The sequence below is a fragment of the Acinonyx jubatus genome, chromosome B4 (genome assembly GCF_027475565.1).
Source record: "Acinonyx jubatus isolate Ajub_Pintada_27869175 chromosome B4, VMU_Ajub_asm_v1.0, whole genome shotgun sequence".
Taxonomy (NCBI): Eukaryota; Metazoa; Chordata; class Mammalia; order Carnivora; family Felidae; genus Acinonyx; species Acinonyx jubatus.
This window is the reverse complement of record NC_069387.1, coordinates 75,642,164-75,660,256: the sequence shown is the minus strand read 5'-3', so window position 1 is coordinate 75,660,256 and position 18,093 is coordinate 75,642,164. Positions and strand designations below refer to the sequence as shown.

Below are 18,093 nucleotides of genomic sequence, written 5' to 3'. Positions count from 1 at the left end.
AGTTCTGCTTTTAAATAATTTTATTTTTTCTAATTTTGTGTTACTTTAATTTCCCGTAGCACCTTGGCAATGTTGAAAACAAAAATACAAATACAAGGATGTACTCATTTTAACATAGTATGCATGAGCATGTGTCACACCATCTTTTTTGGGGGGTGGGGGTGGGGGGAGGGAGCAGTTTGGACAACAGGAACAAACCTAAGCAATGGACAAAACAGAAGCCGGATAACTGGTTCTGATCCCCGACCCCGAACATTTGACAGGGGTCACTCAAAAGACATGTAAATCAGGCAAAAAAAACAAAACAAAAAAAAACCCCAACTTGATATAGATGTTTCCTTATATATACTGATCAGTGTTTTGTGCTGAAAAACTGAAAATAAAACCATTTTATTTTATACACAGCCTGTTGACATAGGAGTTGTACTTTTTTAGGAACAGTCTACTCAACAATTCATAAAAAGTTGCTACTTTTTAAAATAAACTTTAAATTATTTAATAATCAGATGATTCTGAAAGAAAATTTACTCTCAACTTGAAAACAAATTCTCTTTCAACTTCTTAAAATGTCCTCATTCAATTAATTAAAAACTGAAATGTCTATGTATCTTCTTGGAAGCTCAGACTAGCTAAGTTAGCATACACCAAAAAAGCCTAAAGTTAAATTAATGACCATCAAATCGTAAGGAAATATAAAAAGTTGGGAAAAAACCTCATCATATAATTAAGAATTTATAAAAATCCTCAAAAGGAACACACTGTCCTCTTTGCATTTTATCTTTTCTGTAAAAACAAACAAAATGGGTATGTTATTTTAAAACAGGGTTAATGTACATGCCCAACACAAATATCAGGAGACCTAACCCCAGTGCTGTTCAACTGTGTCAAAGTAAAACCAGTGGACATTTAAGCCAAGAGACTAAATATTAAGGCTGTAACTAATAAAGCTCAAGAAAGTGTTCAGTAACCTTTAAATACTATTTTCTGCTCCAGCAGATGCTAACACTCCATTATTATTAAGCCTTTTGCAAAGCCAACCTGGTTATTTAAAAAGGAATGTGAAACAATATTCAAGCTACCTTAATTTTAGGAACTGAAAATAAAAATCGGCATGTCATTTGATCACATGCAAATCGAGCACATAACAACAATAAACCTTATCACTGAAAGATCTTATCTTCTTCCAAAATCCAGTTGAATAAAGTTATAGATGGATCACTCTTTTGAATGCCAGTGTCTATATTTGCAAAACTGATAGAGACAGGCAGGCCCTAGAGATCATGAAAACCTCAATTATCAGCATAGGAAAGAGAGACAGGTTTGCAGTATCTCCGTATACCTTCTCTATGAAGTGCAAAGCGATGAACTTGTGTGACTCTTATTCTCTTCATGCAGTAAGAACTATGACAGAAAACCACTGTACTATGCACTCAATATCATCTGTATATACTTTTAGCCTTCAACAGCCCAAGGAAGTGTTAAGTCAGAAAGATGAAGAGAAAAAAATGACATTTAAATTCCTCCTTCTAAAGAACCAAATAAATAATTGAACTACAATAAATGCCCAACCCGCATCAGTTACAGAGAACTGCTGGAAAAAACCCCAAACAAGTTCACACAACTCATAGGCATCGTTTAGATACAAACCTTAAATTTGCTGTAATAAAATAAATGCTAAATACTGTGAATATATATATATATATATATATCACACACACACACACACACACACACACACTCTCACTCTCTCTCTCTCTTCCGTATACATCCCACCAAACTGGGAACTATTAGCTGTAATGAGGCAAATTAAATTAAAAACACTATTTTATAAGAAATTTAAAAACAATTATGTCTTTAAATTTCTACTTTCAATAGCATTTTGGGGGGAAAAAAGCAAGAACACAGTTGCTTTCTTCAAGAAGAAGACTCTTCCTTTGTTTCAGTTAGAACATTTAGTTTTGGGAAGCTGGGTGGACTAACAGTAAGTCACACAGCATACAAGCGTATTTCTGTGACACATTGTAAGAAAAGTAAAGTTTCATTTTAAGTGCAATAATTAAGTTTATAATCCTTACCAAGTGATTTTTATAAAATGTTTATTCTCTTAAATCCAAGGCATTCACAGAGTGTTAACACTTTAAATGTTTATCATTTCCACCAACTGCAGCATTATCTAAGTAAACCAAAATAAGCACTTTTATCATAGATGTAGTCAATGATTATTAATACTTTTTTTTTTTTCAAGGACCTAAACTTCCCCCAAATTTCAGCACAGGTAGTTTTATTGTATGTTTCATTCTAATATATGATTTTAAAAAATAGTGTGTAGAAATGAATAGTTTCAAACTGCTTAAATATATTATATACCATGTTATCAATTCACCAAATCAAAAGCAACTGCCAAGCTGAATAATAAGTTACAAAGAAATGATAATTCTGGCTTGTACAGAAATGTGCAGTGTTTAGTTACCTACTAATACAAATCTCCAAAGCTTAACTTAGAGTTGGAAGATGAGTTTCACAGTAATGTAATTTTAACCTCCATTTACATTCATTTTAATATATTACTAAGATGTTTACTCTATGTCACAATGGTGCTTTCCAGTGTTCACAATTTACAGTTTCAATTTGTACATATGTAATTCACTAACATAAGGGACAGTTATTACCATTACAAACTATCCCTAAAAAGAAAACAAAACCCCACCTTACATAGAACTCTAAAAATGATCTGACTTAAAACAGATTAATGCAACATGGTTTTAATATTTTAGCCATTTTCTAAACACCAGCATGTAAACTTGCCTACTTAATATGACAGCTACAACTTTATTCACTGAGAAAGTATGTATTAATTTTCTTCAACTATCTTTCTCACCTTAACTCAAAAATCTCATGACTTGCTGGTTGTTTCTGTGAATTTCAAACTGTATTTCTTTTTTTTTGAGAAAGGGAAGGAAGAAGATGATAAAATATACTGTAAACAGAAAAAAGTTGCCCCCAAATTAAGTTTAAAAATTTTTTTTTTTTACTTCTACACTATTTAATACTTTAAGGATCAGTTACAATGTTTCATCTTTAACACACGAATAAATTACTGCAGGGTCAGTCTGACCTACCATTCTGGGATCTAAAATTCTAAACACGTGAACAGAAGAATAAACTACTTCAATGTTCAATTCGGAAATTTAAAACAGTTATATGATTTGACTAGACTGGTCAAGGCAGTTAGAAACATACAATTCTGTAGAATGGTGGTTATTTTGCTTTTGGGGGTGGGTAGTCAAAGAACAGAGAAAAACAAATGAAGTAACAAAAAAACCTGTTTCTTATTGGGGGGGGGGCAGGAAATCACAAAGCAGTTTAAACCTCTGAAGTCCATTTGACCTATCCACTCAGATCTAAAACAAATTTTTGATTTTCTGAATAACCCCCATTCTTTCCTTGAGTATCAAGCTGACTGATAGTCACATCTCTAAGTATAATCAGAGTTTAACAGCTTGTTCAGACTGAATTTCAAAATGGAAAAAAAAATCTACTCCAGTATTACATTCAGTTTGCAAATCATTTACTAACATGACAACAGATTTGGCTTCAATCACTCTTGCACACACTCACACCACAACAGGCACTCCAGCCACTGATCTGCTTTGCAACACAAGGCCATATAGGCAGAGATGGCATTCTCCAAGCCAAACTTTAAATAGATTAAAAAAAGTAATTTCTAATTTTACAGAAATGCTTCTTCAAAAAATATTTTCTCTCACTCCCTCGTCTCCTATACTGAAGGATGTGTAATATGTTTTTTTCCCCAAGCTAAATCTGAACCCTCAAAATTGATTCTAGGCAGAAGATCTCTGCAAATTAAAATCAAAAACAAAAATAGAAAAATTATATTTTTATATATGTATACATATATATATATATTTATACTGATTGGAATCCTCCAGCATTTTAAAATCACTTTAGAGATGAATTTTGGGATTCTACTGCTCACAACTCCAAAATCCACAATGATTTAAGGACATAGACTTTTCTCCTGCTTCCTTCCTGGCTACCCCTTCCCCTCCAGAACAGTTCAATACAGCCACGGCTCAAGTTTTAATGGGAAGAGAGAGAAGTTTCTGAATAGTTTGTTTGTTTGTTTTACTTTGGTGATCTGGGTGGCACGTATTGCTCTTTGCCATTACGTCGAGTCACTCCCTGAGGTATAGCCCTATGGCCAAACTGGCGTCTCTGTTCCCTGATTTTTCCAGCTGCTCCCCTGGGAATGGTATTGCCTCGGAAACCAGAATATTCCTTACTAGCCCTTGCTTCTGGCTTCTCATGTGATTTCTCAATGGACTTCTCAGGAGCTCCATTCTCTTCATTTTTGGTGGGAGACACTACATTGGAGCGAAGTTCTCGTAGTGGCTGCACAAGAACTGGAGATGGTTCTTTAGGGGGCTTCTGGCACACTTCAGCATAACTTAGCTTTCGGGGTTCCTTTGAAGGGAAGATAAGAAACAAACTTATGGTACACATTCTCTAAATAATAAGCTACAAAAAGGACAGTGTGAGGGGCACCTGGGTGGCTCAGTCAGTTGAGCGTCCAACTTCAGCTCAGGTCATGATCTCACGGTTTGGGAGTTCGAGCCCTGCATCAGGCTCTGTTATGACAGCTCGGAGCCTGGAGTCTTGTTTCGGATTCTGTGTTTCCCTCTCTCTCTGCCCCTTCCCCTGCTCATGTTCTCTCTCTCTCTCAAAAATAAACATTAAAAAAAAAAAGGATAATGTGACCCATAAGAAAATCAGCAAGTTATTTACTTATTTATTTACTGGTAATGTTTATTTACTTATGAGAGGGTGCGTCAGGGGAGGGGCAGAGAGAGATGGAGACAGAGAATCCCAAGCAGGCTCCACACTGTCAGCACAGAGCCCAATGCAGGGCTCAAACTCACAAACTGTGAGATCATGACCTGAGCTGGATGCTTAACCCACTGAACCACCCAGGCACCCCAGTAAGTCATCTTCTAGGGAAGGGCAATAGGCAGTCTCATACACATTGCTATTAAAGTGTATTGGAACAATCTTAAAAACACAGTAACTTCGCTGAAAATAATAAAATGCCTTGGCAATTTATGTAACAATAACTTCACTTGAGGAATTTATCTGAAGGATGTTCATGTCAGCATTGTTTACGGTGATGAAAAAAACTGGAAACAACCCTAAATGTCTAATAAGGAAGGACAGATTAAGTTAATAATGTACATTCATGTGATGAAATGAAATGATTCTATTCTGTCCTCCCCTGGCTACAAAGAACCCTAAGATGGATTCCACGAGAATCTTAACAGCATCTGGGAACCAATAATGTATTAATAGAGGACTGAGTAAGTCTTAATTACTTCATCTGAAAAAAATGGACAATAGGGGTGTTATGAGAATGGGATAAAGCATGTAAAAAGTCTTTAGCACTGGTCTTGGCATAGAGCAGGCTATTCAGTAATTGGTAGCTGCCATTCTATTATTATTAAATAACAAAATAAACTGTTCTTAACCTAGAAAAAAGGAACTATAACCAAACTGCAATTAGTTATATCAATGAATGAAAAGATTATACATAAATTTTGTGTTTTTCTCCTTGCTTTTCTGTATTTCCCTAATTATAAAAACAATTTCTGGAAACTGAATAAAAATAGGAGTGGCCCTCATAAGACTTGTTAATAAGCATTATAAAAAAAGAATTTCAAGGGTCTCAAAGCCTCTTTACACTAGCCCAAAAACAATACACTCATCATAATCTGAGTAAGAAAGAAGCTTCACTTAACTATAGGATGATCAGAAAAAAGCCATTTAAAAAACCCAGAATGAGTAGTGACTTCCTCACTATCTCCCAAAGGCTAAAATTTCCTGTTTCCTCACAGTGATTTTAAATTCCTTTAGCTTCATTTGAGGCAGGCAGCGTCAATTTGGGCTATTTCCAATAACTCTACTCTAGCAAAGACTTATGCGGGAAACAACAAAAAAAATCTCATTATTTAACTTACTATTTTTTTCTCACATAGCAAACTCATCAAGTTACCTGTAGGGCCATAGCTACAGCTGCATTTATGTTACTATTACATGGTGAAGCACTATTTGTCCTTAATGGCTTTGCAGTACTCGGGGAAGAAACTGGTATAGTTGTCTGGTTGAGAACATCCTTCGGAACAGTGGAATCCTCTATTGGATCCTTTACTTGCTGAGTTGTGCTAAGGAAAAGAGAGCTTGATATTAGACTTAATACAGCACACAAAAACACCTAAGCAAACGATCAGAAGAAAAAGTAATTTCAATGTGGAAGATCTTCTATACTGAAACTGTACCTTAGTGCAGGAAGCTCAGCGGTACATGGAGGACTGGTACTCATACTGAGTTGCTGGGCAGAGGTGCAGTCTGTCTGTTCATCCTCTGCAGGCACTGGGCAACTAACTCTCAACTCTTCGTTATCCTTAAAGTAAAATCATATTTCAAAATTGATTTATATCGACACTTCTTCAAAGAAGATATACAAGTGGCCAATAAGCACATGAAAAGATGCTCAACTACCATCAGTTATTAGGGAAATGCAAATCAAAACCACAATGAGAAACCAACCATTTCACACTCACTAGGATGGCTATAATCAGTAAGACACACAATAACAAATGTTAGTGATGATATGGAGATAATTGGAACTCTCGTACACTGAGGGTGACAATGTACAATGGTGCAGTCATTTTGGAAAACAGTCTCACAGTTCCTCAAAAAGCTAAACATAGAGTTACCATGTGACCCAGCAGAATATATGTAAGAGAAAATACATGTCTACACAAAAACTTAATACACAAATGTTCATAGTAGCATTATTAGGTTTGGGTACAAACCTGAAAGCTCATCAACTGGTGAATGGATAAACAAATTGAGGTCTATCCATATGATGGAACATTACAGTGCAATGAAAGGAAGTACATACTAGTACACACTACCACAATGGATGAACCTTGAGGACATTATGCTATGTGAAATAAGCCAGTCACAAAAAGACAAATATTATATGATTCCACTTATATGAGATACCTCGAGTAGTCACATTCATACTAAGTAGAATGGTGGTTGACAGGGGCTGAGCAAAGGGGACAGAAGTGGGTAATGGGAATTGCTGTGTAAGGGTATAGTATTTTATTTATTATCTACTTCTTTCAAATGTTTTTATTTTTAAATAATCTCTACACCCAACGTAGGGCTTGATCTCACAATCCAGAGACCAAGAGTAGTACACTCTACCAACTGTCCCGGCCAGACACCCCCTACAGCATTTTATATTTACAAGATGAAGAGTCCTGGGGGCACGCGGGTGGCTCAGTTGGTTAAGCCTCTGACTTTGGCTCAGGTTATGATCTCACAGCTCGAGAGTTCGAGCCCCATTCGGGCTCTGTGCTGACAGCTCAGAGCCTGAAGCCTGCTTCTGATTCTGTGTCTCCCTCTACCCCTGCCCCTCCCCTGCTCATACTCTGTCTCTCTCTCAAAAATAAACAAACATTTAAAAAAAAAAAAAAAAAGACAAAGAGTCCTAGAGATTAGAAGCACAACAATGCAAATGTACTTAACACAACTGAACAGTACACACTAAACAATGCTGAAGATGGTAAATTTTATATTTTATGTATTTTACTACAATTAAAAAAGAAAAACAGTAAGCCCTAGAAATTAAAATCGATTGATGCAATACAAATTTCAGCAGGTTTAAAGGTAACATTCAGAAAAACTTTGTAGAAAATATAGACAAGTACAAAAATAAATATTAGGAAAGCCAAAACAACAAAAATTAGAGATTCAACCTACAAGGTGCAATATCAAATTAAAAGTTCAAGAAAGAGAAAAAAGAAAGGTGAAGAATTTATCAAAGACACAACACAGGGTGCTTGGGTGGCTCAGTCAGTTGAGTGTTCAACTTTGCCTCAGGGCATGATCTTGTGGTTCGTGGGTTTGAGACCCTCACTGGGCTTGCTACTGTCAGCACACAGCCTGCTTCGGATCCTCCGTATCCTCCCCTTCTCTCTCTACTCCTCCCCTGTTCATAGTCTCTCTCAAAAATAAACAAACATGAAAAAAATACATAATACAGGAAAATTTTCTAGAAGGTAAGGACAAGTTTCCAGATTGAAAGGGTTTCCCAAGTATCCACAGCAATGAATTAAAAAAAAAAAAAAAAAAAAAAAGAGCCACAACAGGGTGCCTGGGTGGCTCAATCAGTTGAGCATTTTGACTTTTATTTTGGCTCAGGTCATCTTCTCGTAGTTCGTGAAATTGAGCCCCATGTTGGGCTTTGCACTGACAGAGTGGAACCTGGCTGGGATTCTCTATCCCTCTCTCTGCCCCTCCCCTGCTCACGCATACGGGTGCATGTTCTCTCCGTCAAAAAGAAAAAAAAAAAGGAGCCATAGCAAGATATACCTTCATAAAATCTCATAGAATAGAAGGGTTAAATAAAAGATCCTAAAACCTCTAGAGAGGGAAAAAAGAGGTTACAAAACTATCAGGAATCAGAATGATAGATTTCTGAAAAGAATCTCTGGAAGACAGATCATTTCCTAAGCAAGATATAAAAAAAACAAACCATAAAATAAGATTAAGAACTTGTTTTCACTTACAAATACTGAAGACTGAAAACCATAGGTAGAAAACATACATAACTGACAAAGGATTAGCATACAAAATAAATTTTTTAAATTCCATGAATCTGCAAGATAAGAGATAACCCAACAGATAAAGTACCAAATACTTGACTCTGCAAAAGAAGAAACTCAAACGGCCAATAAAATATGAAAAATTAAATTTTAAAAGATGCCCTACCACTCAGCAATTCCACTATGTAATACCCTTAAAATAGGGTCATGTATGGTTTGAACATTCATAGCATAATTGCTTATAATGTCAGACAGAAAGGCAGCTCAAGTGTCCAATAGCAGAATAATGACATTCTTAGAACAGAATACAACAATGCAAAATGAACTAGTCATCTGTATCAGCAGTGATGAATTTCACACAACAGAAGAATACATACAACTCCATTTATATTGTGTTCAAAACAGGCACAACAAACAGTATACTGTATATTAGGGGTTGACAAACCAAGGCTCACTGGCCAAATCTGGTTTATGACTTTTGTTGGTACGGCCTATGAACAAAGCGTGGTTTTTAAGTTTTTAGCATGCGGCCCACAAAGCCTAAAATATTTACTGTCTGGCCCAGCTCTACAGAAAAAATTTCCCAACCTGGAGTGGTAAAACTATAAAGAAAAGCAAGAAAATTATTATTGCAAAGTCAGGATGTTTATCTCTGATGGGGAGGAAGGGAAGGAATAGGAAGAATTATAAACAAAGGGGGAGACAGATGGCACTGCTAAGATGTTGATGTTTAACGTCCACAATTGTGGGTTGGGATTACAAGGGAAGGCACACTTTATTATTCTTCTTCTTCAAAAATATGTGTGTGTGAATCACACCTCAACAAATCTGAGAAGCCATCAACTGTAAAATGCACTATTATTTTATGGATTACTAAGAAAAAAACAATGCCACTTAAACTACAATAACTTTTAATTACAGGGCAGCCTGATTTTCAAAGGTGGAAAACATGAAAAAAACGTCTATCTCAAGACTGATTAAATAACTACAATATTGCACATTATTTTTTAAAAGGGAAGACAAAAAAATACCTTCAAAATTCCACGGGAAAATGATTTCTAATACAGAACTCTACACAAATAAGCTACTGATCAAATATGAGAACAGAAAAACATTTTCAGAACGCAAGATCTCAAGAAACATACTAAAACCCATTTATTCAGGAAGCTCAGGAAGATGTGACCCACCATAATACAGGAAAGTAAAACAAGATTAAGAAAAAGAGGATGAAACAAAAGAGACTAAGGAAAATTCCCAGGATGATGATGGCAAAAGAAAGCCCTAGCTACAGGATTGTGCATTGTGCAGCCAGCCACTGAGAGTACAAGAAGGAGAAATAATAGCAATTTTCTGAACTGAAGTTCAGTTATGAAAAAAATATGTAATATTGAGATGTGACTTACAAATGATGGCATATCCTAATATAAGTGGCAATGCTTTTACTTTCTTAGTGACACTAAAATAACGGGGCATCTTACAATGGATGGTATCCCAGATATGACGCAGTACAATATACAGGGAAGATGAGAAAAGTATGTTGGTTTGAGAGAACTAAATCCTCAGCTTCTAGAATGTGAAGTTAATAGACATTGAAAATTGGAATGTCAAGAAACAGCAGTATATTGGAATGCCTGGCTGGTTGTCAGGGGAGCATGTGATTCTTAATCTTGGGGTCATGAATTCTAGCCCTACACTGGGTGTAGAGATTACTTAAAAAGAAGAAGAAAAGAGATATCAGTATAACCATGTTATATGGGGAAAACAATAGAAGAAAAAGCTAGAGTTGAAGTGGTTGCAGGGAACTACTATCTATTTTTCATTATAAGCCTAGATATACTATGTACATGCACACTATGAGATAAAAATGAAAATTGAATTAAGAAGAAAAAGGGAAGAAAATGAGAAATCTGTGTGGTGTAAGGATTTTACCATAGGAAGAGGTCTATACTCAAAAATATTTTAGGATGGGGCAGCCCAATCTTTTGACATCAACTCTCCACTACTGGAAAGCCTGAGTTTAGCAAACTAACTTAGGATCCCTTTACATCATTGGCTAATTACAGGCACTTCAGCGCAAACACCACTTTCCACCAGCTTGCATCAATTAGTTCTACCAAGCTGAACTGATACAAAGACATGCAAAAATGAAGCAACATTTTATTGGCCTGTGCAGCTTTATCATAAATCTTTTAATAATACTCAACGTGTGCTGAAAATCCCATGAATAAAAACTGCCAGAAATACATATTAGGTGCAAATAAAATTTTAAATAATAACTCTGGAAACAAAGGCTGACTATGGTCCCATAAGGTAAAAGACTGATGCTTCAGTGTTTACCTTTTCTTTGTAGACACCTTTAACAACATCAGACATCCTACTCTCCAAAACAAGTTCACCTGGAGTTCTTGATGAACTTCCAGGTAAAGGAGGAAAATTTGAGGCTAATAAATCAAACTTTGGCGTTGGAGCCTTTGCTTCAGCTGATGAAGACTGGGGTCTCTAAAAGACACAAATCATAAAACAGGTCACATACCAATCTCATTCTCTAATCCTGTACCACAGAAGCTAAAAGCTGCAAGGAAACAAAACTCTAAAGCACAGAACTGTTCGTTCTCCTATAAATTCTTGGCTTCTCATTTCAGTTGAGCTCTCGTTTTTCTTTATCAATCCTACTTACCTTTAGTCAACTCCCTCTTGTTTCTCTTGCAAACTCTGCTACACTCCATAAGCCTTTTTTTTTTTTTTTTAAAGTTTATGTATTTTGAGAGTGTGTGTGTGCACGCATGGGGGAAGGGCAGAGAGAGAGAATCCCAAGCAGGCTCCACACTATCAGCACAGAACCCAACGTGGGGCTAGATCTCACAACCATGAGATCATGACCTGAACCAAAACCGAGTAGGATGCTTAACCAACTTAGCTACCCAGGCACCCACACTCCATAAGCCTTTTAACCAATTTCTGCTATTTGCTTTCTAAATTTGCAGTAACTTCCTTAAAAACAAAAACCTATTTACCTATAGTCTCAAGAGAGAACAATAATATCCTTTCTTGAAAATCTGATCTGCCCTTCCACCCACCACCCTATATACCCTCTGGCAAGACTCTCACTTGTACTTCCTCTACTTCCTATTTCCTCACCTTTGTACTCATCACCACTAAGATTGCCTTGACAAATCATCAAAGTTTTCCACAATGCAAAAGCTGACAGATTCTCCCCCCCACCCCGCACCCCCAAACCTCATGTAGCACCTGGTATGGTAAATATTCTTTCCTTTGGGAGCTCCTTCATTCCTCCCTTAGTTTCTGTGATACCTCTTCCTCCCAAATCTCAGATCTCACAATCATGTGTTTGTCTCTCTCTACCCATGCCTTTTGACGCTCTTAGTTTCTATGTGGTTACTATTCTTTTCACTTCCATACTCTCCCTGTGGGATAGCAATTATACATGGCTTCAGCTACTACCTATATGCAAACAATCTTTCAAAAATTTTTTTCTCAAATTTTTTTTGACTTTAGTTAACATAACCTATTGGTTTAAGGAGTAGAATTCAGTGAGCCTTACAACAATCTTTTTCACTTTGGGGGACTTTCTGGTTACACACCACTGAAAACTTATCAAAACTCATTGAACTGTATGTACACTTTCAATATTTTCAACTTAGACCTTTACCTGAAACCTAAACATCCATTTGTCTACCAGCCATTTCTACTCAGATTTTGGATACTTCAAAGAGCAAAATAAATAATCTCATTCTTTAGCACAAAGCTACTATGTTCTCAAAGTTCTATTCTTGACCATTCCTCTATTTAAATCACTCTCTCTGCAGAGTCCTTTGAATGATTTCATCTACTCTTATGATCTCAATTACTTTGTGTAAGCTTACAAATCCTAAATTTTATCTCTAGCTAAAACCTCCTTCCTGCACACAAAGGCACCTCCACTCTGCCTGTCCTACTGGAGAACATGTTTGTCTCCTTTTTCTTCACCCCAAACTTCAGTCCTCAGTGTGGGTATTTTCAACATATTAAATGGACTTTGAAACTAATCTCCCTCTCCTCCATTGTTTAGGGTCATCTGAGGATTCATGTGGACTGCTGCAAGTTGTTGCCATTCACGGCTGCTCATGGTATACAGAAAGCTATAACAAAAAACAGTACTGTTTTAAAACGTGTACAGTTTGCCCTAAGGACTATTCTGTGTTACAATGCAATACATTTTCTTCTTTGAAAATACTTATCTTTTCACTACTTATATATATGTAATATGCTTGTACATATATTACATGTACCCTATAAACTATATATATAAAATTCACTACTACACATTTAAAATAAGCATCGTACCACAAATTTATGATTTATCTGTAAACTCTAGGCAGGGTTTTCTTGAAACCTCTGTGTGTTCCTATATCATTCCGATTCCTCAACTTTTGCTCCCAGTTAAGAAATGGCAAACATTTCCCATGAACAAATCATAAAAAAATTAAAACACGATTAATTTAAAGCTAGGTAAGTCAAAATTCAAATAAAAACATGTCTAGGGGTGCCTGGTGGCTCTGGTGGTTAAGTGTCTGACTCTTGGTTTTGACTCAGGTCATGATCTCACGGTTGTGGGATCGAGCCCTGCGTCAGGCTCTGTACTAGGCATGGAGTCTGCTCTCTCTCCCACTCCCTCTGCTCCTCCATTGCTCAGGCTCTCTCTCTCAAAAAACAACAAAAAAAACATGTCTACAACTATAAAAACTTTTCAGATCTGTAAGTAGTTTAGAAGATTAGTGGACAGAAGAATAAGCAGAAGGTAGAAAATTGCCCCCAAGTGACCATAAACAGTTTAAGTTTCCAACACCATCCAGAGACCTTTAAAAGTGAAGGATGTACTTTATCAAAAAAAAAGTTGGCAAAAAATCATATATTTGTAGGGCTATCGATAAATAAAACTTTTTTTTCAGTTTCTGTCCGAGTGAAAATTGGCACAACCCCTACAGAAAGCTGTAAGTTGGCAGCAACTAACTGAATTGTGACCTAGAAATCTCTAGAAAGGGATTCTCCTTCATATGTTATTGAACACACAAGAAATGATGGCTGTAAACTACTTAAATGTCCATTAACAAACTAATAAAGTTTCCATTGATTATTTTCATTTTTTGATTTTTAAACCATGTGAATATATTAGGGATTCAAGTAGTTTTTAAAACACATGAGCAACATAGTCCAAATCCCTAGCTATACATGTGCTTTAAGGTCAGGGAGTGGCAGTCATAGTAGGTATTTTAGGGTCAAAGCACAGGTTCTATTTACCTTTGCCTAATACTATATTCAAAAAAAAAAAAAAACCTGGAAAAGAAAGACAGACCACAAGCCAATGCCATAGTAAATCAGAAAAGAAAAAATAAATGAACAAATGTACAAAGGTAAAAAAGAAAAAAATACTTACTGGGACTCTCTCATCTTCTCGTCGTCTTCGACCTCTGAAAAGAGTTCTCCTTTTAGCAACGACAAAAAAAGGTGGGGATGATGGGAGGGGCAACTCATATGTTTTGTCAAATATATATATATATACATATATATATATATATATATTCTACTGAAGACGGGTGAACTTTTAGTTTAAGTAATTCTACTTTCTGTATCTCCACTATTATGAAGAGATGAATATATATTCTTCTGAATGGATCCTAAACTAATCTACCAAAAACTTCATCTACTACCACCAACACGACTAAATAAGATGGGCCCATTTTTGTTAGGTAGTGCTCCTTCCACACCAGAAGCATATCATTATTCAGTTGTTTTGGTTTCATTCAGGCAGACTGGGCAATAATGTATAACCCCATTCCCACAGTTTAGAATTTGTAAGAAATTAAAACTAGAATGCAGATAGGATCTTATCTTTCTAAGCTATTCTTTCTTCAGTGAACCATACAGAACTTCAGAGTAACTTCATAAAACCTCTGACTCAGAGCTATATTCTAATATGGGCACTATAAATTTCGTAATATTTATGAAAAACCATTAACCCGTATTATGTGAACACTGTATTCATTTAACATAAACATACACCAATAGTTAAAACAAAAAAAATCACTAGATCATGTTCTTCAAATACTCATATTATGAGCAAAGAATTTTCATATACCATATCCGTATTTATTCCGTATTTCCTTACCTGCCCCTACCATAGTCCCCATTCTGTTCCATCTGTAAAGGGGGAGTTTCTTTTGGAAGATAGCTTTGCTCCTGATGCCCTGTTACTGTAGGGTTATGCCGTTCAGTTGGAAAGTTCCTTGAACCAGATCTGTTTAACTGTCCATCCCCCAATGATACAGAGCCCTCTGTTGAGTGCTCTGAACCACTCGATGACCTAAAATGAGGCTTCACGCTATAAGAAACATAAGATCACATACATGAGAGGATAAATCAAAACAGAAAATCTTTCCTCTTAATGGTAAAAACTCTTATTTGATAGGCTAAGTTAAAAACCGCCTTCTACTGTATTCTGATTTTCTATAAATTAAACATAAAAGTGTCACATTATAAAAATGTAAACTTGTGTCCCAGATGTATTATTTTTAAAAGGCAAAGAATTTTTACATTTAAAAAAAGTTGTTTGGAGAGATTTGGGTTAAGATCCAAAGTTCTTCAAAATATAGGTACTTCTACCTCAATACTCAAAATACAAGTAGGATTTTACCTAATTTAACACCAGCTGCAGTCGTGACACATATAAATCAGTCAGGCTTTAAGCTCATTGGTAAGTCTATGCCATACATTCTCAATGGGGCAACATCACCCCAAGTGGGAGTAAAAAAGGTTCTGGGATGGGGAGAGGGACAAAAGGAAAAAACAAAAAACCTCATCTTACTCTTTTTATACATAAAGTATAGATATTCATACATTACATAAATACATATACAATAATCTCCAGCACTAAATTTTCATAGGGAAAAATTAGGGAGTGAAAAAAATCTAAAAAGGCTCTTTAGGGGAGTGCCAATGAAAACAAGAGAAAAAGTGCAATGTATTAAAATTCTAGCTTCTTAATAAGTTCATTGCTCAAAGATCCTTATGGGCGGGAGGGCGGGGAACGGGACAACAGCTAGGAAATATAATGCAAGTAATAGCCTAGCGTGATTTCATGAATTAGGTAGGGAATTTGGTAAAAACAAACAAAAACCTAAATAACTGTGAACAAAAGTAGCTTTTATCTTGGATGATGGGTATAAGCACCCAAATCTCCTAATAATTTGTAAGAGGATAAAGCTAGGGGTCGGGTAAAGGAGAGGCTACAGTTTAATCAAGAGCGAAAATACCTAAAGTAAGCCCAGGCAACTGAGGATCTTGGCTCAATAGATTTTACAAGGAAGTATGAGATTTATATTCGGCCCCTTACTTGTAGTTTATATATTCAATTTTTACAGTCTATTTTCATAGTTATAAATTTGTATTAATAATACACTGTCGATTCCTGGTTCTCTGAATAGAGATTTAAAATCTCAAAATAATTATAAACCCAGCAATTAAGCATTAATTCCAACAACATCTCTAGTTATCCTACCTTATTCTTTACAGAAAATAAAAAATTAGATTACTATTAAACTTAAATGTAAAAATCAGGCTACAAAGTTAGGCTGTTTCATGTAAGATGTTACTTTTCAAAATAATTACTTTATGTCAAAATAGATTTTTAAAAAATTTTTATTTATTTTTTTAAAGTAATCTCTATACCCAACATGGGGCTCAAACAATCAACCCTGAGATCCAGAGTCACATGCTCTACCGAGTCAGCCAGGCAATCCTCAAAATAGATTTTTAACAGCAATGAAAATGATAGTATGTCAAGAAACACTAAGTAATTTTCAAAATATTTATATTATCCATCGTATCTAAAAATGACCTCATGAGGTAGATATGCCGTTTATGTATCTGTTCAGAAACTATTATTCACATAAATTTGCTCACTGTATTTCAGTATAACTAACAGATTAGTTATTAGGTTTACACAGCCCTCAGATCTCATAATCTTACCCTTCACCGAGAGGGACTTACAATCTCAGTCTAGGCAAAAGATAAAAAGAAAGATAAAAGAAGTAAGTGATAAAAGACGGAAAGGAAGAAGTGATGTGATAGAAAGACAAAGAATGAAAGGTAGAAAAATGCCCAGACTTCTGAAAGTTAGTCCTAGTCTCTCCAAGTAGGTCTAGTGATCATCACTGGGCCGTTACAAGGGTCATATAATAAACTGCAAAGGGGCTTTCTAAAAGTTACTTTCTCTTTGATAACTTTAAAACAAACAAACACAGTGGTCTTGTGTTGGTCAAAAAGTTCTTTTAGTTTCATCTGTAATATCTGCATTTTATAAGAAGAAAGTATTTGTGTATAATTTTTGTAACTAAAAATTAACAACCTGTACTGGTCACAGGTATGAAAAGGAATTGTACGTGAATGGTTTTGAAAAACAAGCAAAACCTGTCCTGTACCTTTAAAAGCAGAGGCACATATCCTTACAAGCAAGGGTAACTAGACTGTCATTCTTGGCTTTCTTATCGTAATTTCACCCTTTTTATCAAGAAAGCACAGCAAACAAAAACAAGTGATGGTAAAGGAACACCATGAACCTATTTAATACATTTTTTAGTTAAAAATATGCAAACCACCAGTACTTTTAGCTAATACTGAAATACTGCTTTTAGTCTACAAGAAAGATGTCTATTCTACTTCACTGTCTATAGCAAAATTCACTCCTTAAAAAAAAAAAGTGAAATCAATAGATAACCTATTTCTACAAAGCTACCATTTCTAATCAGGAGAAATCTGTATTTTCTAACAAGTGAAGTTGTAAGCTGTTATTTGCTCTACTTAAATTATTTTTAAGAAAACCTTTACCGTCTACGGCCATACCACCCTGAACGCGCCTGATCTCGTCTGATCTCGGAAGCTAAGCAGGGTCGGGCCTGGTTAGTACTTGGACGGGAGAAAAACTTTACCAACTATAGTAGAGGAAAGGAAATGTTCTAATCTCAAGTCTGCTGATAATAACCAGCCAATGTAACCCTAGCAAGATTTTTGTCTTCTTCAGCTTTCACTTTCTTCATCTGTAAAATGAGTTAAAACTATATCATAACAAAGGTCTTCCCAGATTTAAACATCATTATCTCTATGTGTTCATGGAAATTAGTCGTTTTGAAAGCAGGATTGGGATTAAAGGACAATGTGTGAGGCTCCCTGTACTTTTCTATTCATATGTCCTAGCAATACTTGAATTTTGTGGGTGTTACTTTATTACCAAACCAAAAACCATCTTTAAGAGCACAATAATCCTTTGAATTATAAAGAACCATCCATCCTTGTTAACAGAAAGAGATCTCATTTGAAACTTCATAAAGCAGTAAGAAGTTATATGTAG

At 35.6% G+C, this 18,093-nt stretch overlaps 1 protein-coding gene across 9 annotated transcripts in view; it reads right to left on the bottom strand.

The window, feature by feature from the left end:
• Positions 1-2,079: 2,079 nt before the first annotated feature.
• Positions 2,080-18,093, bottom strand: part of LARP4 (La ribonucleoprotein 4) — a 60,046-nt gene continuing 44,032 nt past the window's right edge. For 6 of the 9 annotated variants that reach the window (XM_027036118.2, XM_027036117.2, XM_053226222.1 and 3 more), the window contains 6 exons: positions 14,857-15,069; positions 14,125-14,173; positions 11,028-11,189; positions 6,348-6,472; positions 6,065-6,233; positions 2,080-4,485 (listed from right to left, as the gene is read on the bottom strand). In XM_027036118.2, coding sequence (XP_026891919.1) covers positions 4,147-4,485; positions 6,065-6,233; positions 6,348-6,472; positions 11,028-11,189; positions 14,125-14,173; positions 14,857-15,069 — 1,057 coding nt within the window. In that variant the 3' untranslated portion in view covers positions 2,080-4,146. The remainder of the gene's footprint in view (positions 4,486-6,064; positions 6,234-6,347; positions 6,473-11,027; positions 11,190-14,124; positions 14,174-14,856; positions 15,070-18,093) is intronic. The other 3 variants (XM_027036119.2, XM_027036121.2, XM_027036122.2) reach the window with 3 other exon arrangements.